The sequence below is a fragment of the Polistes fuscatus genome, unplaced genomic scaffold (genome assembly GCF_010416935.1).
Source record: "Polistes fuscatus isolate 324 unplaced genomic scaffold, CU_Pfus_HIC Scaffold6, whole genome shotgun sequence".
NCBI lineage: Eukaryota > Metazoa > Arthropoda > Insecta > Hymenoptera > Vespidae > Polistes > Polistes fuscatus.
In genome coordinates this window covers 2,025,921-2,047,341 of record NW_025113140.1, presented here as the reverse complement: position 1 = coordinate 2,047,341, position 21,421 = coordinate 2,025,921, and the positions used below count along the sequence as shown (strand labels likewise).

The following is a 21,421-nucleotide window of genomic DNA, read 5'->3' as shown; positions in this document are numbered from 1 at the left end:
TCTGGACCACCTTCAGAAAGAACAGAATTACAAGGATCACCATTACCCATAGCTCTTTTACCTGTATTCTTCGCGTTAAAAGTAAAATCTTTTGATTAATATGAATAATTAATCCTATAATAATAAATTAAAAATTTTATTATTCTCATTTTTTTTATTATTATTATTATTATTATTATTATTATTATTATATATTCGATTAATTTAATAGCCAATCGACTTAATGAAATGGAAACAAGTTGCTGCACGATTCAACGAGTTAATTACCGAAGCACCAAAACAATTACGAATTAATGAAAATCGTTGCTTTGAATCGACCACTATCTCAAGACCCAATAATAATAATCAAAATGTAATTGAGAATCCATTGAATTCTCTATTCTCTTATTGGAATTGCTAAACAATTCTATATGCTCTATTAATTTAGGAAATTCAACAAGAAACTCAATCGGAAGAATCAACAAGATTAGCTGAATTACCTGTGTTATGTCCGTTTATTAGATTCACTGATAATTACAATCGGTGTACGTTAAATGACGATCATTTTTATACATTGATTATTTTTAATTAATTCTAATTATTTTCAGTTAATGCCGGAGAAATGGCTCATAATCTTGCTACTGCACCTTTACATTGGCCTACCGCTGACAGATTGCATCCACTTATTTCGCATACCAATCGACAGATCAGAAGCAACGTTTGAAATATTTCTCTTAGTCAATTGATTTATTTTTAATCCGTTCTCCTATTTAATATACATTAGCTAATAATATCGTTTAGAATTTTCTGTAAACACGCGAAGGATAATAAGATTTTCTAACAAATTTAATGCGCATATGTGTTTAGTTCTAAATGATTCATACAAATTTCTTTTTTCTTTTTTGCAATACATATAAACCATTATTGATTTACTAATATTTTATAATAAAAATGTTTATTTGCTTTCTTATCAAATGTCGTGAATTTCTGTTTAAAGAAGAAGATGCAAACTTGATGCAATAGGTTTTTAAAAATATAATCGTAAAGTAGAGTACAGTTTACCGACCAAGTCGATAATAGTAGAGTACAGTTTACCGACCGAGTCGGTAATAGTAGGATACTACTTTCCGGCAGAGTCGTCGATAAAAATGGAACCTTCTTTTATCGATCGAGCTGTGTACTGTCGGTATCAGTAGATTACTGTTTTATCATTTACTATTAAATGGAAGAACTGCATGTGCTATATTACTAAATAAATACTATTCATTTCCTTTAAAATATTTTAATTTATTAAAGATAATACATAAATATTCTTATAGTAAACGATAAATCGGACGGTAATGTTTTAAAAGATAGGATTTAAGAGAAAAGACATTCATTTTCAATTTTATATAATATAATAATACGAAATACGCACTGGCGTAATTCTTTCATAATTTATAATCACATTCATGTTATTTTAAAAACATCGATTTCCAAAACTCAAGATTACTTTGAAATATTTGGTCCCAACAAAATGCAATAATGATCAATTATTAATTTTCCATCTCATAAAAAGAAAAAAAGATTTCAAATGTAGATTAAAATTACTCAACGTTTTACATTTGCTTATGCAATCTTTACTGTGCAAATTTAGTATGTAGTAATTAGACATTGATTTCTCTATTACAATGTACGAAATGACGATGCAACAATTATCAGTAATAACAATAAAAAGTCTTGTATGTTTTAAGTAGCAATCCAATGAACACATATCATTCTATATCTATCAGAAAAAAATAATATAAATTTGGTTTAGAACGTAAACATTGCAAATGATCTCTGTAATATTACAATTTTTTTCTTTTTTTTTTTTTTTTTTCATAATAAAATTACGGAAAGCGTAACACATTTTAAATTAAATTCTTTTTTCAATATCGTCAACAACATTCATTACATTATATTTGTGCAAAATTTAAAACGGAATTAAAAAAGGGGAAAACAAGATGAAAGAAAAAAAGAAGATATTTCTTCATTTTAAATATAAGTGCTGAAAAATACTATTTCTCTGAGATTTGACAGATTACTATCGTAATTAAAGCAATTATGACAACTCGTTAATATCTTTGAAGCATGTAGTATATATATACACATGTACATAAAAATGCTAAGGGTTCGTTTGCACAATTTGTACTGTAGCTACAGGAACAGCTAGAAATGTGGTTGAAAGGGGACAAAACCTTTTGTTAGAAAATATCCACTATGACCACGAAAACCACGATCGATTTGATTGGGTTGGTGATTTAGGTGACGAAGGAACCGAAGATGATGGGGTTGCCGGTTTAGATGAATTTTCATTCGCTTCATTTTTTATTCTCATTTTTTCATTAGTCTCTGCATGCATTTTCTGTTCGTATTTTCTAACATCTTCGATATTCATATCGTACCATTCATCGATCCACGCGAATGCTTGCCGATGAGCCAATAGTAAAATATCTCTTATGCACTGTTTAAACATACAAAAATATATATAAAACATTGATATAAGACAAAATTGTATTGTAAAATAAATTAAAAAGAAAAAATAAATATGAATTACCCTTTGTATGAAATCTTCTAACCGAGTTTGCATACCCCACACTTCAAAGGAAGCATTAACTAATTTATAGGAACACATAATCGGTTGTACAGTATCGCGCCAACCTTCGACTAGTGGACCTCTACCTGTTCTTCTTGATTTGAAAAACTTTGGATCCTATTAATGAAATATAATATTAATATAATAATCTTCCTCTATCGTAGAAATTGTAAATATCTTTTTATACGGTTTATAAATTATACCTCTTCTTCTTTGTAATGTTTAGCAGATATTTCGTCGTAAGCAATATCAATATAATCGACTTCTCGATGTATAAGTTCGATTGGAGATAAACCTAAACACTGTTTCAAATTTATATTTAACAAACTTTATGCCAATTAACGTCAAAAATGGGATGAACATTAACGATAAATTAATAAAAGTAATAAGTACATACATTTTCCGTAGAACCATTGTTATCCTCATATCTGGTTTTTATCGACACATTAAATTTAGGCATAAAGGAACACTGCAAAACGTACAATTTGTTAACAATAAATGTTAATTAACTTATTTCAAATGCTAATACTTACAGTATATACTAAAGTCGCGTCATCCATACAAATGCAAAAGAAAAGAAACTCATTAACACAAATGATTTTCTGAACAATAAGTTAATTATTTAAGAGAAAAAAGAAAAAACAAAAAGTAATTAACGGTATAAGAATATAAAGAGAGTATTTACCTGTCATGGTAAATGGAAAATAATTCCAGGCTTTTTCTGTGACATAAAATATTTTTGGTATAATTGATTGAACCCAATAAGGAAGTTTACTGAAATATAATGAAGAGATAATAATAATAATTAGGAATATTTGATAATAGAGATTGATTGAAGTTTTATACATTAGGCTGAAAACTTTTCAACCAAGCATGTATTTCTCATAAATAAGAATATTTAATGAATAATTAGTTAATTACCTAGACAGGTGAATTCTTTTTTCTGTATATTGACCCTTTCCATGTTCAGGATCTTCGCATTCAATATTTTCAATGACTTCAACACCGTCATTAGAATCTGATTGTTCGTGACTATGTCTTGCTATCATATAAAGTTGTCCAATACGATACTGCATAAAAAAAAACCATTGGTTAAAAATAATAATAGAAAAATATTTATAAACCATGACAAATACTTTACCTCTTCTGTAGTTAGAGGCATACATATTCGATATTCTTTAGTTAAAACCATGTCTCTTGTAAACTCTTTGATTAATCCTTTATCATGTAATATTATTTATTAAACCATTTGTTATTACAATGGTTCAAATATGAAATAAAAAAGATAGTTAATTCATGAATGTAATGATAAATAATTGCTTGAAAAGGTTCATAATAATTCACAATGAAACAATCAATCGCATACTTTCTATCGAAGTCTATCTTGCTTGGCTATGAAATCGATAGTTAGGTTAGGCAATATTAAATCGACAAATGTAACTATTATAAAATACTAAAGATAAATGTTCTATGCTTTCTCGAAAAGCGTTGTCAAGCGTAACCAACTTCATGAGAATATTTTGTTAAGTACAATACGTTGTTAGTAATGTTTTACATGAATTTAGTAACAATCGATGTTATCGACCAATCAGAATCTATATCGATATAGTGGAAAATGTAATGCAACGCGTTAATTGGTCCACGACTGGGATGAGTCGTGTTAAATGGTGAATGGACGACAAGATTAAGTTTGCCTCGATGAACTTGATCGATGAACTCGTGGATGTAGATGAGTTTACAATTGTTATCGATATATTTGAAGCATAATCGAAATCTATAGCGAGTTGATTTTGACGGAAACGTAGCGAATTTCACGTATTACGTGTACAATTTTATTTTGTATGTACGTAATAAGTTCGTCGTGATGTGGACAGCGATAAAATTTAGATAACCCAGCGTTGTTGAACATCATGTAATGGAGAAAGAATACTAGAAAGGAACAAGGGGGTGACGTAGTTGGGAGAAATAAACACAAAGTGGTCGTAAGGTGTTAGAATCATCAAACTTCTAAGTTTGACACACACCAATGGCCTATCAAACATTTCGGCAGGAGTACCTGCAAATGCCTGTGGTAACACGAGCTTATACTACAGCTTGTGTCATCACTACTCTTGCCGTGGTTCGTAAAGCTCTTACACGTGTTATATCATATTATTATTATTTGTGAAACATTGGATAATGAGGTTATAGGACTTTATTATCCCTTTCAGCAATTAGATTTAGTTTCGCCGTTTCAACTCTACTTCAATCCTATTTTAATAATAAAACAATATCAGGTAAATACATTTATCACTGTTTTTATAAATATAATAGAAAGAAAATGATAAGAAGCGTTTTAGGAGTTGGGCATAAATAACACGAGTTATTTAAAAGATTCGTTCGTTATTTTTTAGTTATGGCGTTTAATAACAACATTTTTATTCTTTGGGAACGTTGGCTTCAATTTCTTCTTCAATATGATATTTACCTACCGATATTGTCGAATGTTAGAAGAAGGATCTTTTCGAAGAAGGACAGCTGACTTTGTAATGATGTTTATTTTTGGGGCAATATGTATGATTGTATCCTTTTCATTTAAAAACTTGAAAAACTCATGAGATTTTCAATCATTTTTCATTACGATTCGACATTATAGTTCCTATACGATAACAGACATTTGGGTTTTTTGTTAACTTACTGTTTTTGGGTCATGCATTTACAATCATGTTGGTCTATGTATGGTCGAGACGTAATCCATTTGTTAGAATGAATTTTTTTGGACTTCTAAACTTTCAGGTATATATATATATTGTCTGTCTAATATGTGGGAGAATGAAATAGAATAATTATTAAAGGTATATTCATTTTGATTTAGGCGCCATATCTGCCTTGGGTACTTCTCGGATTTTCTGTACTCCTAGGTAATGCTATTTGGGTAGATCTTGTTGGGATGGCTGTAGGGCATACGTACTATTTTGCTGAAGATGTATTTCCACAAATAAGGGGTGGTTTTCGTATTCTTAAAACTCCACAAATATTGTAAGTGTGGCCAATACGAAGGAATTTGAATTCTTAACAATCTGATTAATTCTAATTTTTCATTATATATTGCGTTTAAATATATAATATTACTTTAATATTAAAATATATTATTTGCTTGATACTATTTATTTGATATAGAAAAACGTTGTTTGACGCACATCCAGAAGATCCAGATTACACTCCGCCACCTGAAGATCGACCAGGTGGTTTCAATTGGGGTCAAGGAGATATGTTATAATTCTTTTTCATCTCCCTATTTCCATGAGCCATCCATTGTTAATTGATAATATCAAGTAAATCAATGAATTTCTCTGTACATTTGTGAAATTTCAATTCTGTTTTTCAATTTTTACTATTTTACTAACAAAGATTAAGCAATTTGAACATAAATGGTAGATATGTGAAATATCTATCGTATATACTGACTGTATTACAATAACTTCCATCTGTTAACAGGGGTTACAATTTTGTTTTCATTTAATGAATTGTGATTGTCTCTATACACCAGATTAATTAATATTGTTCAGTTAAAATATATATATTATATATAGAAAGCAAAGATATCAAGAATAATGTTGAAATTGAATTATTTGTAGTGATACAATATCTTGGTGGAAGCATTTATTTATAGTAGTATAATAATTAGTAATAACGTAAATAATTCCAAAGTACAAATCGATTAAATGTAAAGTGAAGAGACACTACATATATATTATTTTAAGTTTATTTATACTTATCTTTAAATGTTAATATAACTCTGGACTAGATACATTACCCATATTCTCATAATTATTATTCTACTACAATAAAAAAAAAAAATCAATCGTTACCAAATGAATTAGTAATATTATTAATCCGTTGTTACTTTTAAAATAAAAATACCAGTCAAACTGTATATATATATAGTAGAATATTCAATTCCACTGAACCTCGACAACATTTATTTGCGTGACAATTATTAAAATCTTTAAAAGGAACAATATAATAAAATTGAAACCCCTGATTGTAAAAACAAACAAAATTATCAATATTTACTAACAATGTTTTATCATAATAATATCTTCTTTTTTATCTTATGTGTCTTATAATGTATCATAGATATAATCTAGATATTATATCTATTTATTTCATGTCATATTGCAAAAAAAACTTTATGATCATACGATTTAATACACAGAATACATCACAGAAGTAAACGGTTCTGATTAGTAAACAAATTTATAATAAAAAAATTTTTCCAAGACATTATAATCAATGAGATTGCATCATTTAATATTATTAAATGAAATAATAAAAATAAATGAAAATAGGGATGCATGATTCTCGATATTGAAATATGGACAGAATATTGTGAAATAATCATCTATGCTCGTATAATTATTTTAGAATATGCATTTACACAATAATGAATATCAGTCTGATTACTAATATGAATTTTTATCAATAAAATACACACAACCTACTCATTGATGAATACAAAATATGTATAACAATGTGTACATAAAAATAGGAACTATCAATTTTAATCTGTAGTATATACGTTATTAACAATTGTTCCTACAAACGGTAGTCATTACTGATGCTCACTCGAAAGTAATAGATTTTTGTGTACGTCAAAACAAAATAAAAGCCATTTTTTATAAGCGTAATAATAAGTATTTACTAAATCGTTTTGTAAGCTACTTATTGCCAAATAATTGCTCATTACATCTTAATTATTTTTATTTTTAAATATTCCTATAAAAACACTGTGATGTATTCAAATAGTTAAAGAAAAATAATGCATTTTTCATCATAATTTACATAAATTTGATTTCTGATCTCATTATTGTGTCGTTAGAGTTAAATTCCTATCTATGAGAAGCCAAAACATTATGATTATAAATTTTCAAATATAATATAATAATATGTTTAATTTAGACTTTACTTTGAAACGTTTTTCATTCTCTCTTTTCGTGTTATAATAAGAAATATATTTATATATAAATATATATTACATTATTATATATGTTACTGTTATTTTGTAAAATCCATTAATTCATGAGACAATTATATCGATCAGGTAAAATATGAAACAAGGCAAAGTTTCATACTTCAATTAGGTAATCTATGAGTTCACAAAAGACAAGTAAATACAAAGCCACTGTATACTAAACTCATGATAAACATCCCTATTTCGTATTTTTGTTCTCACATTTTTACTCGAAAAATTATTGAACAAAAAATATCGATAATTTAAAATTTGAATGTACTTTTTCATATATATACACTTTTTCTTTTTCTTCAATTTCCATTCGAATATGTTTTATGATGATATGTAAGAAACTAATATCGTAAATATATATGAGGTGATTTATAAAACTATTTATTTAAATTTAAATAATAGATGATCATTATAATGGAATATAATGATGTATCATCTAGTGATACATATATGCAATGACATGGACTATAATACAATGATTAACGATCTATCATACACTTTTTCATATCAGATTGCCACTGTTGCTAAGAGCACCGTGATATCGTCAGGTTTACCACCTAAGAAAAATAACTGATTTAGTCGTAACTTAGACTGTGTATAATAAAATGTTTCTCTACCATAAGAAAGTATAAATATTTGTTGCATAAGCATAGAATAATAAATAACGGATTATTTATAAAAATATAGTTTCATGTATCTATTCTATGATGAATTAATCTTAATGAAGATATAAGAAAAATATAAAATAATAGATACCTATTGCGTCGATACCATTTTCTCTAGCACTTTGGGCAAAGGGTGATAAAAATGCCCCATCGAAAGCTAAATTACGAGCCATCAAAGCTATCGAATTGGCAACACCCTGTAACTTTGTTGGGTCCCTTTCTCCTTCTACTTTACGCATCTCCGTAACTAACAACTGATCAGGCACATTATCGAATACACCGTCTGTTGCTAATAGTATTACATCTCCATCTTCTACTCCGAAACTAGAAGTATCTGCGGATTCTGGGCTATAATAAAAAAGGAAACACAAAATGAACAAATTAAAAATACAGAATTATTGTTACGCTATATAGGAAAATAATTCTGCGATAGTACCTGTCGCTGAGCACAAGACCAGAATGACCCGGAGGAGGGAGAGATAATTGAAACGGAGTATTAAAATAATGTTGCTGCTCATTAGAACGATGAACGACTTCACCTTTTCTCACAACTACAAAACCGCTATCTCCTATATTTGCCGTATAGATGCTGCTTGTTTCCTTGTTAAGAATAATAACACATGCAGTACTGCTACCTAAAGATAACATACATTTGTATAAGAATTATTTCAATGAGTCATTAAATGTATTTTCATTTATACCATTTGTACAAACATTTTAAAAAATCATCAATTACCTAAAATTGGTTGCTTAGTTTCTAATAGTTCATAGTAACTACGGGCTAATAAACCAGCTGGTTCGGAAGGCTTGAACTTGCCCATTGAGACTAGCCTTTCGCATGTGCTCATTAAAAAACTGGAAAATACGCCTGGATCTATTCCATAGTGTCTCCATCCTCCTACACCATCGGCTACACCTAATAAATCACATGTTGTATTTTTAAAAAATTAACTGCTTTAGTAAAAGTTAAAGGAGTATGAGGATGAGATGAGGCATGGGGACAGGGGGACTTGTTCAGTATCTAAACAACTTTGTAAGAAGTCATATAAAACGCATAAAAGAGACATTAAAACGATATTACGAAAGATTGTTCGAAATAAGAACAATAAAGAATTGTATTAGTCCGCTAATAATTGAGAAGTCAACAGAGAGTTGGATAAAATGTTTCGAATGATGTTATCTCCATTGTAATCCTGACGAGCACGTGATGTGCGTAAGTTCAATTCGCGATAGAGAGAAAAATTCTTTCACTTCCGTAGCGGAGGATTAAATAAAAGAAGAAGATGATTAAAAAAAAAAAAAGAGATTAAAAGTTCAGTGTAAAATACTTTAGCGATAAATTGTTTTATTGCGAAAGCAGAAAAAGGGTATCTGATTTCTAATGGGTGGTTATACAACAATAAACGTCACGTTTATTCAGCGTTTAACAATTTTAGGGGCAATGCTGATGACGAATGATGAAGACTAGAAGGAAGAAAGGAAGGGTGGAAGGGTGGAAGGGTAAAAAGGTTAAAAAGGTAGGAAGGTAGGAAGGGTTTTCGTTGAAACGTACCAATTACTTCGACAGCCTTGAATTTGGCAGTGAACCAAGCGTCATCTCCAAATTGTCCTTTCCTAACACGACCTCGTGCAAAATCTTTGGAGAAGCCACAAACAGCTGAAATGAATGAGGCTTCGCGTCGTTTGTTAACGTTGGGATCAGCACATGCCGAATAATTGGATATGCTATTCCATATCGCACGAGACAACAGCCTCCCGGTCCAATAAATAGACTGCATATCGTACAAAGGTTAAACTTATCTCAACACTTCGTCGCGCAACTCGACATCTTCTTCAGCATCAAATTAATAACCAGCCAAAGATCAATTATTTTATTTCAAATATCAATAATAATTTCCCGTATAATTTGTCTTATACTTTGTTATATTATCACTTTGTAATAATAATCATAAATCGGGACATTGTTTCTCTTCTATTCTATTTAAACTCTAAAGAAATATCAACTTCCTCGTATGTGCGTGAAATAGTGTTAGGGATTGTGTTAACGAGTAGAAGAGAAAAAATAAAAAAAAAAAATCGGTCCAAAGGCAAGGTATAATACCGAACGATTTTCTCCCGCACGCACTTTTATCGACATCGACCGCATTAGGCTTTCATTTTCGTCTAGGTTCGAGAAAACAAGATCAGAAACAATCGGGGATTTATACAATTTAACGTACGCCACCAATGGCCGTTGGCCGAAGCTCTTTTTACTTTAGCTCTTTCCCTCAAAGATGGCGTTGCAATAGAGGCGGGAATATTTTTTATTCAAATTTTCGACCACCGTTAGGTCGAACCTTCTAAATGATCTCGACTTGAAATTAATATTGAAATGTTACATTTCCGTTCGTATATACATACATGGATATATTTTATCTACGAATAAAAGTAAACAAGACAAATAGTATTAACTGAAAATTACGAAAGCATTAACCTGACGCGAGATGAGGAAAATAAAATAAAATGTAGACGGAAAGAGAGAGAGAGAGAGAGCCAACGGTTGTAGGTGAGAATGAAAAGGGATGGTAGGAAGCGAGGGGATGTTTGGTGTCGGGGTGGGATGGGGGTGGTAGTGGAAGAGAAGGTTAGGGAAGGGCGAAAGGAAGGGAACGACGGAGAACGAGGAAGCAGTCGGAAGAGAGAGCTGGCGGAGTAGTCGGGCAAGAGCGAGCGCGAGTGGGGCGAGGTTGTTGCGGGTGAGTCCGAGAGAGGGTGAGGGTGAGGGTGGCGAGGGTGGCGAGGGTGAGAGGGTGGGCGAGGGAGGGCGAGGGCGAGAGGGTAGGACGTCCGTACGTACACCGAGAGAGAATCGATCTAAAACTAGGAGTCGCCGCAGTAACCGCTGGGAGGAAGCCACTGTTACAATTGCACCCATATGCGCTAGTGAAATCTTAGATCGAGTAATCGTATGGCGAGCTGCTCAAGAATGAGCTGTACCCGCCGCTCGGTGGTTGCTCGCGTATGACCGGCGCGTTAATAGGGGGGAACGCGAACCGAAAGAAGAGACAGAGAGACAGAGAGAGAGAGAGAGAAAGAGAAAGAGAGAGAAATAGGGTGGGTGGCCTAGGGGGTCTAACAGAAAGACGGAGAGGGGGGGCTGAGTCGAGGGGGTGGAGAGGAGAGCACGGTGTCGCATCCTACGGTGATTCGGTGTGTGGCAAAAGGAGAAGAACGAGCCTGGAGTGAGCGAAAGGGGTGGAGGTGGTGGTGGTGGAGGAGGCGGAGGAGGTGGAGGAGAGAAGAGAGAGAAAGGGGGAGAGAGAGAACGGAGAGAGAGAGAGTGTGAGAGAGAGAGAGAGAGAGAGAGAGAGAGAGAGAGAGAGAAAGAGCGCGCAAGGCTGGGCGGATAGCGAGCACCGCACGAGCAGCATCCCGTCGCAACGATAATGCGACGACGTGCACCTTTACTCCTTTCTCTCTGAATAAGTGTGCTTGCTGGGACGGTCCCTTACCTGCAGGGATATGACGTAATGGCAAGAGAGGTACGCAATCATCCCTTTTTCTCTATATTCATTGACGCATCGCTTTTGCGCTATCGGTCCTATCATACATGCATATAGACCTTACGTATATACATATACATCTATACATATACATACATATATCTCTCATACATCTATCTATACACGAATATACATACATGCAGAGACAGACGCACACGCACACGCACACGCATACGCACACGCACACGCAGGCAGGCACGCACCAAGGAAAGAAGGAACGAACGCAGCACGCACACATGTATACATATTTATCATATCCCCATCATCATCCCCCGTTCCTAATTCGTCGCGGTTAGGTCCTTAGCCCCTTCGAGAGAGAAGATGAAAGAATAAAAAGAAAAGAAAAAAAAAACAAGTGGCTCAGTGGTATCGCGTCGTCGTCTGTTCGTCTGTTCGTTCGTTCGTTCGTTCGTTCGTTCATCGGTCGTCGTACATCTCGCGTTCGTTCGTTCGTTCGTTCGTTCGTTCGTGTCCAATTGGAATCTCTCTCTGGTCGTGTATGTCCGAAACACAATTCGCCTGACCTACTTCCTTGACGTCGTGACCTCGTGACACTAGCAAAACGGTGGTAGCCGATCCTCTTCTACTACCACCACCGCCACCCCGCATGCTTCGCTCGAGTACGCGAGCAATGTCAAAAGGCACGATCCTCTTTCTCTCTCGTTCTTCTTCTCCCTTACCCTCTCTATCTCTGTCTCTGTCTCTTTTCATTTCTTCCCTTCGTCTTCGTCGTCGTTAAGTCTCTCAATCGAAAAAAGGAAAGAAAGAAAGAAAGAAGGAAGGAAGAAAGACTGGCAAGGAGGAGGGCAAGGAAGGAGGGCAAGGAAGGCAAAGAAAGAAAGAAAGGAAGAAAAAAAAAAAAGACGCGACTTCCTTTTTCCCCTTCTGTCTGACCAGTCGTCGTCTTTATCCACTGTCGTCGCGCGACAGCGCCATGAGAGAAGTGAGTTGTTCTCGGTAGGATCGCGTGTATCATTATCATCATCATCATCATCATCATCATCATCATCATCATCATCGTCATCGTCATCATCATCTTTCTCTTCGTCTCTTCATCTTCGTCGTTGTAATCGTAGTAGTCGTCATCGTCGTAATAATAATCGTAAAAGTTCTCTATGTGTACAATGTGTGATATTAGCATTTTTCTGGCTTTCTATAATAGATTCGTGCCCCTATCTGATCATCGACTGACTAGAACCAAACGTTATTCTCTTCTCCTACTCTTCCTCTTCCTCCTCCTACTCTTGCGTGTCCTCAAATCAAGCTTCCAATATAAGATTACCTTTGCCTGACGTTGTTTACTAATCGTAAGACTTCCCCAGGTTATTGCAACGAACCGGACAGGGGAAGGGAGAGAGGGAGGGGTGGGTACGTTCGCGATTTCCATACCTTTCATCCCTTTTTTTTTTCCTTTTCATTTTCTTCCATAATCTATCAAACGTTTTACTCGTTCGGTCTGTTTAAGAAGAAATTAGTGTGTGTGTGTGTGTGTGCGTGTGTGTCGAAGAAGAAACGGTGACAGCAAAGACGGGCGGGCGGGCTGATGACCGGCTTTTCGGAGGGGTCGGAGGGAGGGGGGTTAGGCTTGTTAAAGACATTTTTAATCCTCTCTTTTTCTTTCTTTTCTCGTCTGACTTATATTCTTAGCTTTGTCAAACCATTCCAGTTGAATCTTTCTTTCCGCGTCTCTCTCTTTCTTTCTCTCTCTCTCTCTCTCTTTCTCTCTCTCTCTTTCCCTTTTTCTATTTTTCTCTCTTTCTAATAAGTCGAGCTTTACATAGTACGCCTTCTTTTCTCTTCCCTTTGGAACCTTATCCGAGACGGTTTTTACCCTTCACTCGAGAATGATTGAATCAGGTCAGTGTTTTCGACCATAAGTTGTGCCTGCGCCTGCGCCCTACTTGCTTAGCGCCACCCTGTTGAAAACTAGGGACAACCCAAACATAATATTCCCCGTTCGATTAGCCTTATTCTAATGGCACTCGTCACGCTGAAATATAACGCTCCCTTCCATTATTTCGCGCACCGCGTACTCGTGTAACGTGCTGATAACATAGAGAGAGAAAGAGAGAAAGAGACAGAGACAGAGAGAGAGGGCGAAAGAGAACGAGAGAGAAAAAAAGAGAAAGAGAAAGAGCGAGAGAGTGCACAGGAATTTGTAAAAGAAGAAGAAGAAGAAGAAGAAGAAGAAGGAGGAGGAGGAGGAGGAGGAAAAATAATAATAAAAAAAAGAGAAAGAAGAGAGAGAGAATTTGAAGGGAGAGGAAGAGAGACAGAGATAGATAGAGAGAGAGAGAGAGAGATCATTTTGCGTGGGTGCGTGGGTGCGTGCGTGGTGCATGCGTGCGTGCGTGCGCCAACGCGCGCCTCCTCCTCGTCATTTTCCTGTGCCTTTAACTATTTTTTATTAGTGGTGCGTGCGTGGGTGTTAAACAAAATAATCCGCGGCTCTCTATGTCCTCGTCCTCATCCTCGCCCTCGTGCATTTGCGTACGTATCGTCCGCGTTGTTGTTGTTGTTATTATTGTTGTTATTATTGTTGTTGTTGTTTTTGTTGTTGTTGTTGTTGTTGTTGTATTTTTCAACGGGTCCTACGTAAAGCCTCGGTAAAAAAGAAAAGAAAAGAAAAGAAAAATAAGCGAACAGGAAAAAAAGGGGAGAGAAAGAGAGAGAGAGAGAGAGAGAGAGAGAGAGAGAGAGAAAACGATCGAGTACAAAGATTCCGAGTGCAGCCAATCGTCGACGTACCCTTCATAATTAGCACCACCGTCGAGTCTAATGAACCCAGAGGTTTGTTCCGACATGTCTAATATGTACGTGCGCGCACGCGTGTGTATATATATATTGTATACATATATATATATATATACATATATATATATATATATTTATATATCTGTGTATATTCGTCGTGTGTTGTGTCTTCTTTAAATGTGAATATGTGTAGTTCGGTGTTAGTTAAGAGGATACAAAATATTATTTTGTTCTTTTCCAATTTTATCCGAGAGCTTTCACCGTATATTTTTGATATATATATGTGATTGTGGATAAAAAATTAAAAGGGGGTGAATTTTATTTCTCGTCCATCTATTTTTTTTTTCTTCTTTTTTTTTTCTCTCTCTCTTTCTGTTTCTGTTTTTTTTTTTTCTTTTTTTTTTTATAATTTTATTTTATTTTATTTATTCCTTTTTTATCTAATTAAAGTCACGCTTTAGATAATTATTGTCAACGTTTAATGTGGACTTTAGGATATTCCTTTTTCTGGTCCTTTAACGTCCCATTTCGATATATTTTGTTCGTATGATTTTTATTTCTTCTTCTTCTTCTTCTTCTTCTTCTTCTTATCTATCCACCTTCTTTTTCTTTTTCTATTTTCGATTTGATCTATTCCTCTTTTCTATTATCGGATAGGAGAGACAGCGCGTTATTCGACGAAGAACCACCCTCCTTCCCTACCTCCATCCATCCCTCCCTCCCTCCCTCCCTCCCTTCCTCCGATACACCCTTTCCCTTCGTCGTGTCTTTACCGCTTTTGTAACGTCACCGAAGTAAAATTGATATTACGCGAAGAGGATGATGGGTGATGATGATATTCCCTTTATCGATGGAAAAAGAAAAAAATAGAAAAATAAAAGATGAAGGATAGAAAAAAGAAACAACAAGAAATTGGAAGAAAAGAAAAGAAAAGAAAAAATAGGAGAACCCCACCTGCGTATATATCCACCTGTGCGCGCAAGATACTATTAGGTTGTCCCATAAGTTCCTTCCTTTCTTTTTTTTTTTTCTGATGCGAATTCAATAGCCGATATTTATTGTGTTTAAGGTTGATTTACTGTGTTATAGATGAACAGTTTTGCTCTATTAACTTTTTCCATCTCTCAGGTAGCCTCATTATGCCTTTTTTCTAAAATTCTTGAGACTCACTTGTTAAATATTCATCTAGGTGCATTTTTATTTCTGCATACCTACGAACATAACCGGTTCGAATTCATGTATTGCATGGTGCGGAAAGAACTTATGGGACAATCTAATATACACACACACACACAGACACATACACACATATATATTCATATTTATTTTTTATTATATATATTTATTATTTATTATATATATATATAAAATTCATTTATATAATATAATAATATAATAAAAATAATTCATTTTATATTATATATAATTATTATATATATAATATATATATATAATTCATTTTTTAGTGCTTTAATTTTTTTTCTGCAAGAAACTCCGTTACACTACTACGAACATAACCGGCTTTCGAATTCATGCATAGGTATATTCATCCATGGTGCGGAAAGAACTTATGGGACAACCTAATATACAAATATACATAATAATATATATATATTCATTTTTTAGTGCTTTAATTTTTTTTTCCGCGAGAAACTCCGTTACTACTACGAACATAACCGGCTCGAATTCATGCATAGGTATATTCATCCATGGTGCGGAAAGAACTTATGGGACAACCTAATATACAAATACACATATATATATTCATTTTTTAGTGCTTAATTTTTTTTTCCGCAAGAAACTCCGTTACTACTACGAACATAGTCGCCTCGAATTCATACATAGCATGGTGCGGAAAGAACTTATGGGACAACCTAATATACAAATATATATATATATTCATTTTTTAGTGCTTTAATTTTTTTTCTGCAAGAAACTCCGTTACACTACTACGAACATAACCGGCTCGAATTCATACATAGATACATTCATACATGGTGCGGAAAGAACTTATGGGACAACCTAACATACAAATACAATATATATATATATATTCATTTTTTAGTGCTTTAATTTTTTTTTTCCGCGAGAAACTCCGTTACTACTACTACTATTACTGTTACTACCACTACTACTAGTACTACTCTCTAATAAGAAAAGGTAAAGCAGCACTGCAATTAGATCGCCATGCTGTTGCACAAGAGGCTAAATGATACGGAACGAAGTAAAGCGTCGGAGGGCGAAGAATTACAGTAGAGCTCATAATATATGAGACGTTGCAATTAAAAGCAGTTTAGAGTTAATTCCTGTTTCTCTCCCTCTCTTACTCTTTATCTTCCTCTTCCTCTTCCTCTTCTTCTTCTTCATCTTTTTTTTCTTGTTCTTTCAACCCCTCCCCCCTACTCTCTGTCTTCGTCTAATTTTTTTTCACTCTCATACTTCCCCCTCCCCTCCTCCTTTTTTTATATTCCTTCTTCTTCTTCTTCTTCTTCTTCTTCTTCAATTTTGCTTCCCGATTGGAGGAAGAGTAAAGGAAACTAACTGACAAGAAAAAGAGATAGAAAGAAGGAGAGTGCACGTAGGTGCATTCGACAAGGTGTGCTGCTGCACCGGACACACCTATCGATTAAAGTTTAAACTTGACACCCAAAGTTAAGATCTTTAACCTGAGAATTGGTCTCCGGAGAATGTCATCATCCTCCTCCCATCTCCTCCCAACTCCTCTCCACCATCCCCCCACTCTTTCCCCCTTCTCCGTAATTCTTCCTTTTCGTTCTATTCCTTTATTTCTTTTTTCTAATCTTAACTTTTCATCATTATTGTTGTTTGCAATTTGTTTTTAATCGATTACCTTTATCGAACAGGTATTTTTCAATTGTATTTTTTGTATTCTCGAGCGAGATCCAATGAAATCGTACGTTTGAAATTGACGAATATGTTTTTCTTCTTCTTATTCATTTATTATTATTATTAATCCATAAAAAAAAGTTAGTGAGTTACGATTGGATAGTTATTTTTCTCAGCAGTGATAGGTGAGGTGTAGTAGGGTAGGTAAAATAGGATAGGGTAGGGTAAGGTAAACTTGATTTATCTCATCCGTTCTACTTAGTCACTGCGTATAAAGGAGGATACAGGGTAGATTACTTTCCCGTTGACCCGGTAGAGACACTTCACTTAACATCGAGGTGATAAGCATTATCTACGGACAGTTTAAAAGTCTTACTATCCTATCCGATAACACTACGCATACCACCTACTACCCCCATGGCCCCTTTAATATTTTTTTTTTTCTATTTTCTTCTTCCTTTTCTTATATCCTTTTCACCTTGCCAGGTATGATGTTCACGTACGTACGTACACGTACGTGTAAAGTGTGTACACGGTGGTAATACGTTACCAAAGAATTTCTATTTTCTAACCCCCTTTTTTTCTTTTTTTTTATATACACGTCGAGGTTACCTACGAACGATTGCTTTTTTTTTAAAAAAAAAAATCTAACGAAGAAGAAGTGTGTGAGAAAGAGAGAGAGAGAGAGAGTGGAAAATGAAAGAAAGAAAGAAAGAAAAGAAATAGCTTTCGTTCTGGTAACCTCGTCGTATTTTTAGATTTCGATTTGTCTTCGTGTGTGTGTATATGTGAAAGGAGAGAGAGAGGGAGAGAGAGAGAGAGAGAGAGAGAGACGACCAAGTTTTTTCCCCTTTTTTCCTTTTTGTTAATATTTTTTCTTTTTTTTTCTTTTTTTTTTTTCAAGTAAAAATTATACCAATATCTTTTCGCAGGAGTCACGGAGCAAGAGACCTTTTAAGATATGGGACAGTTGGCGTAATGTAAGAAAGGGACTGGTAGTAAGCAATTTCGAGGAACTGATACATCGAGGTAAGAATTTTTATTGACTTGAACTACTTGTTTTTCTCTGTTTTTTTTTTTTTTAATTCATTTTTCCCGTAACACATCTCGAAAGACGATTAAATAAATTTTACAATTTCATATTTAATTCGATATATATATGTATTATATATCTGTGTTTTATATGATGAGAGATTTTAATTCAAAAGAAAAGAAAAATAGTTTGGATTCGATCGAAGAACGAACGAACGTTTAACACTTTCCTTTCTTTTTTTAAATTACATTTAGGAATATTGAATTATATATGAAAAAGAAAAGGATATATCGATTTTATCATTGGCGAAGGTTTCGTTCTCAAATCAATTAAAATTCGATGAAACGATGAAAATAGAGAGAGAGAGAGAGAGAGAGAGAGATAAACACAACAGCTGGGCAAATAACGACGAGAGTGGAAGAATCAATAAAATTATATTTACAAATAAATTAAACGTGTCGATTCTCCACTTGTTGTGGACGATCGAAAAAGAAAAAAAGAAAAAAAGAAAAAAAAAGAAAAATATCCAATCCACGTATTAAAATAAAAACCATTGGACGAGATCTAAGATTTTTCTGTTGAAAAAATATAAACGAAATTAAATAAAAAATATCTTATATATATAATATCGATCGTAAATGTCGTCTCGATATTCCCAACCCCCCTGTCCAACCCCATACACCCACAACACCCCCTCCCCGAACATAATTGTCCCATTTCAAAATACCTCGTTTATATCGATAATACCAATTAACCATAAGAATTAATAATAATATTTTGTCTTGTTTCTTTATTTCAATAGGTAAAGAAAAATTAGGCGTACCGCAGAACGAGAATGTTTCTTTAGTATTGGAATCTGACGGGACGCAAGTTGAAGGCGGTGAATACTTCAAGACACTAGCCAATAATACGATTTTACTTTTATTGCGGCATGGTGAACGGTGGTGTCCAACTGGGGTTGACATCATACGAGCCGGTACATATTATTTTCAAACACCCCCCCCCCATAATACAATCTCATACTCAAAATGATATATAAAACACATAAACACACACACACACACGTACATAATATGCACAGGAACAACAAAATAAGAAATAAGAAATAGTTAGAAAAATCTTTGAAATTATATCAACGATATTATACTTTTTAATATTAATATTTTAATTTAATTTATTCATTATTTATAATTATATTTAATTTATTTATTATTTATAATTATATTTATTTATTATTATTTTATTATATCCATTTAATTATATTTTATTATTTATTATTTTATTTATTTTATTTTTATAATATTTTATTTATTTATTATTTTATTTATTTTTATTTATTTTATTCATTTATTATTTTATTTATTTATTATTTATAACTATATTTTATTTATTTATTATTTTATTTATTTATTATTTATAATTATATTTTATTTATTTATTATTAATATTAACCCTTTGCACAGTAGACATTTGACAGGTACTTTAAAAAACATTTATAAACCAACAAGCGTATAGAAATAATAAAATATCATCGGTTTATTCATTTATATGTCGAAAAAAAGAAACTTTGATAAATATTACATCCTGTAATTAGTTTTGGTTGAGTTGACACTTGAAATAGGAGGCCGGGCGCCGTATCGGCGCCGCTCGAGTGCAAAGGGTTAAATTTAATTTAATATTAATTTTTAATCTTTAATAAAAAAAACATAAGATTTTACGATCTTCGAGACGATTATCACGAAACGTATAGTCGAATTGAAGGGTTTAACGAATCGTTAAAAGTTAATCGAACAAAATCCCATAGACTCCTTTCATGTTTCTAAATTCTTTTTTTCTTACAATTTTACTTTTTCTTCTTCTTCTTGTTGTTGTTGTTCATATTTACTATCAGACTGTGTATAGAAAAAAAAGGAAAAATGAAAACAGATAAAACGTAACCGAGGGGGATAAAAGGGGTGAAGGTAGCGGTGGTGGTGGTGGTGGTGGTTAGTTAACGATATATACAACGTTTTTCTGTACACCCCTTTTCCTTCTTCTTCTTCTTCTTCTTGATGACGGTACATTAACGAAGCTTAATAAAAATAAAAATCAAAAAAGAAGGAAAAAAAATAAAAAGTAAAAAAAGTGTGCAAGGAAAAAAAAATTGTACACGGGCAAGCTCGTTAGCTTTGTCTTTTAACGAAGAGAACGAGAGAGAGAGAGAGAGAGATAAAAAGAGAAAGAGGGGGAGGGAGAGAGAGAGAGATAGTGATATATAAAAATCTAGTGGAAAATGGAGTGAAAGGACTAACCGTGTGGGCGGTTCTCTTATCATAAAACATTATTTGCCTTCTTTGTATTCTGACCGTGGTTGATTCTTTATCTGGAAATAGTAAAAATACGTAAAACCTTTTAAAGGTATAATCACGTTTTTTACCTCCTAAGTAAATCTTGCGAGAATTATGTTAAACGCAATGCAACGCAACGCAATGCAACCCTAACGCAACGTTAAATGTTAAAGTAATATTAAAAGTATATATGTGACCTGATCTAAGGTGGGGTGTACTTTGAAGAATGCCGACAAACTATGTTACTTCGACGATGCAAACGCTTATTTACCTTAATTAAGCTTGACATTATATTTTTGCTTATATAATGTAATATAACGTTTGACATTTCTTCATCGGTATCGGAATCGTTGTAACTTAACGTTAAAATAATTTCTCGAGTTAAAAGGCGACACCCGTTATAGAATAAAGCCCCAACGTTTAATTAAATCTTCCAAATAATAATAATAATTATTATTATCCGCTGAGAGAATATCGAGAAAAGCGTGTCCGTTGTTAAAAGGTTGAGAATTATAGATAGGGGGGGTCATTAAAAGTGCAATCTGTTTAAATTCTTTTCCAAGACTTGAGATTATTTTATTCGATAGAATTTTTGGCTCGCAATAGTTGGTAATAAGATGTGTATGAGAAAAGTAATGTTCGTACAATTAAA

The 21,421-nt window shown here is 33.4% G+C and overlaps 5 protein-coding genes across 10 annotated transcripts in view; 3 read left to right on the top strand and 2 right to left on the bottom strand.

Annotated features, from left to right (window-relative positions):
• The window catches only part of LOC122523000 (TOX high mobility group box family member 3-like), a 380,641-nt gene that overhangs the window by 221,426 nt on the left and 137,794 nt on the right, over window positions 1-21,421 (top strand). The gene's annotated exons all lie outside the window — the stretch shown is intronic.
• Window positions 1,246-4,024, bottom strand: LOC122523028 (cytoplasmic phosphatidylinositol transfer protein 1). Its single transcript, XM_043644549.1, has 8 exons — window positions 3,738-4,024; window positions 3,518-3,666; window positions 3,282-3,370; window positions 3,130-3,137; window positions 2,994-3,065; window positions 2,800-2,898; window positions 2,558-2,713; window positions 1,246-2,464 (listed from the first exon to the last, which is right to left on the bottom strand). Exons 1-8 carry the CDS (start codon window positions 3,786-3,788, stop codon window positions 2,219-2,221), a joined length of 870 nt encoding a protein of 289 aa, XP_043500484.1. The 5' UTR covers window positions 3,789-4,024; the 3' UTR covers window positions 1,246-2,218.
• LOC122523032 (derlin-2) lies at window positions 4,255-5,933 on the top strand. The gene is made up of 6 exons (XM_043644553.1): window positions 4,255-4,715; window positions 4,807-4,872; window positions 4,990-5,157; window positions 5,249-5,371; window positions 5,451-5,614; window positions 5,756-5,933. Exons 1-6 carry the CDS (start codon window positions 4,623-4,625, stop codon window positions 5,853-5,855), a joined length of 714 nt encoding a protein of 237 aa, XP_043500488.1. The 5' UTR covers window positions 4,255-4,622; the 3' UTR covers window positions 5,856-5,933.
• LOC122523026 (protein phosphatase PTC7 homolog) lies at window positions 7,962-10,942 on the bottom strand. Its single transcript, XM_043644545.1, has 5 exons — window positions 9,819-10,942; window positions 9,003-9,182; window positions 8,703-8,901; window positions 8,358-8,614; window positions 7,962-8,158 (listed from the first exon to the last, which is right to left on the bottom strand). Exons 1-5 carry the CDS (start codon window positions 10,042-10,044, stop codon window positions 8,109-8,111), a joined length of 912 nt encoding a protein of 303 aa, XP_043500480.1. The 5' UTR covers window positions 10,045-10,942; the 3' UTR covers window positions 7,962-8,108.
• On the top strand, window positions 11,560-19,521 carry LOC122523041 (cell death activator CIDE-B-like). 4 transcript variants are annotated; one of them, XM_043644572.1, is made up of 4 exons: window positions 11,560-11,787; window positions 12,549-12,751; window positions 18,342-18,438; window positions 19,245-19,521. In XM_043644572.1, the coding sequence occupies exons 2-4, from the start codon at window positions 12,743-12,745 to the stop codon at window positions 19,472-19,474; spliced, it is 336 nt and encodes a 111-aa protein (XP_043500507.1). In that variant the 5' UTR covers window positions 11,560-11,787; window positions 12,549-12,742; the 3' UTR covers window positions 19,475-19,521. The 4 variants fall into 4 exon arrangements, with proteins under 4 accessions (XP_043500507.1, XP_043500505.1, XP_043500503.1 ...); XM_043644570.1 differs by lacking the exon at window positions 12,549-12,751; XM_043644568.1 differs by lacking the exons at window positions 11,560-11,787; window positions 12,549-12,751 and adding an exon at window positions 14,073-14,298.

What these genes read in the sequence shown, in the direction of transcription:
- LOC122523028 (XM_043644549.1), bottom strand. Translation starts at nt 3,788, where the DNA reads ATGGTTTTAACTAAAGAATATCGAATATGTATGCCTCTAACTACAGAA. An exon ending in AAAAGAATTCACCTGTCTAG is followed by an intron (nt 3,371 to 3,517) that starts GTAATTAACTAA and finishes ATTATATTTCAG; the next exon opens with TAAACTTCCTTATTGGGTTC. An exon ending in TAGAAGATTTCATACAAAGG is followed by an intron (nt 2,465 to 2,557) that starts GTAATTCATATT and finishes ATGTTTAAACAG; the next exon opens with TGCATAAGAGATATTTTACT.
- LOC122523032 (XM_043644553.1), top strand. Translation starts at nt 4,623, where the DNA reads ATGGCCTATCAAACATTTCGGCAGGAGTACCTGCAAATGCCTGTGGTA. An exon ending in TTGGACTTCTAAACTTTCAG is followed by an intron (nt 5,372 to 5,450) that starts GTATATATATAT and finishes ATTTTGATTTAG; the next exon opens with GCGCCATATCTGCCTTGGGT. An exon ending in CTTAAAACTCCACAAATATT is followed by an intron (nt 5,615 to 5,755) that starts GTAAGTGTGGCC and finishes TATTTGATATAG; the next exon opens with AAAAACGTTGTTTGACGCAC.
- LOC122523026 (XM_043644545.1), bottom strand. Translation starts at nt 10,044, where the DNA reads ATGCAGTCTATTTATTGGACCGGGAGGCTGTTGTCTCGTGCGATATGG. An exon ending in AACTAAGCAACCAATTTTAG is followed by an intron (nt 8,902 to 9,002) that starts GTAATTGATGAT and finishes TGTTATCTTTAG; the next exon opens with GTAGCAGTACTGCATGTGTT. An exon ending in AAATGGTATCGACGCAATAG is followed by an intron (nt 8,159 to 8,357) that starts GTATCTATTATT and finishes TATTTTTCTTAG; the next exon opens with GTGGTAAACCTGACGATATC.
- LOC122523041 (XM_043644568.1), top strand. Translation starts at nt 14,263, where the DNA reads ATGTCCTCGTCCTCATCCTCGCCCTCGTGCATTTGC. An exon ending in CCTCGCCCTCGTGCATTTGC is followed by an intron (nt 14,299 to 18,341) that starts GTACGTATCGTC and finishes ATCTTTTCGCAG; the next exon opens with GAGTCACGGAGCAAGAGACC. An exon ending in CGAGGAACTGATACATCGAG is followed by an intron (nt 18,439 to 19,244) that starts GTAAGAATTTTT and finishes TTATTTCAATAG; the next exon opens with GTAAAGAAAAATTAGGCGTA.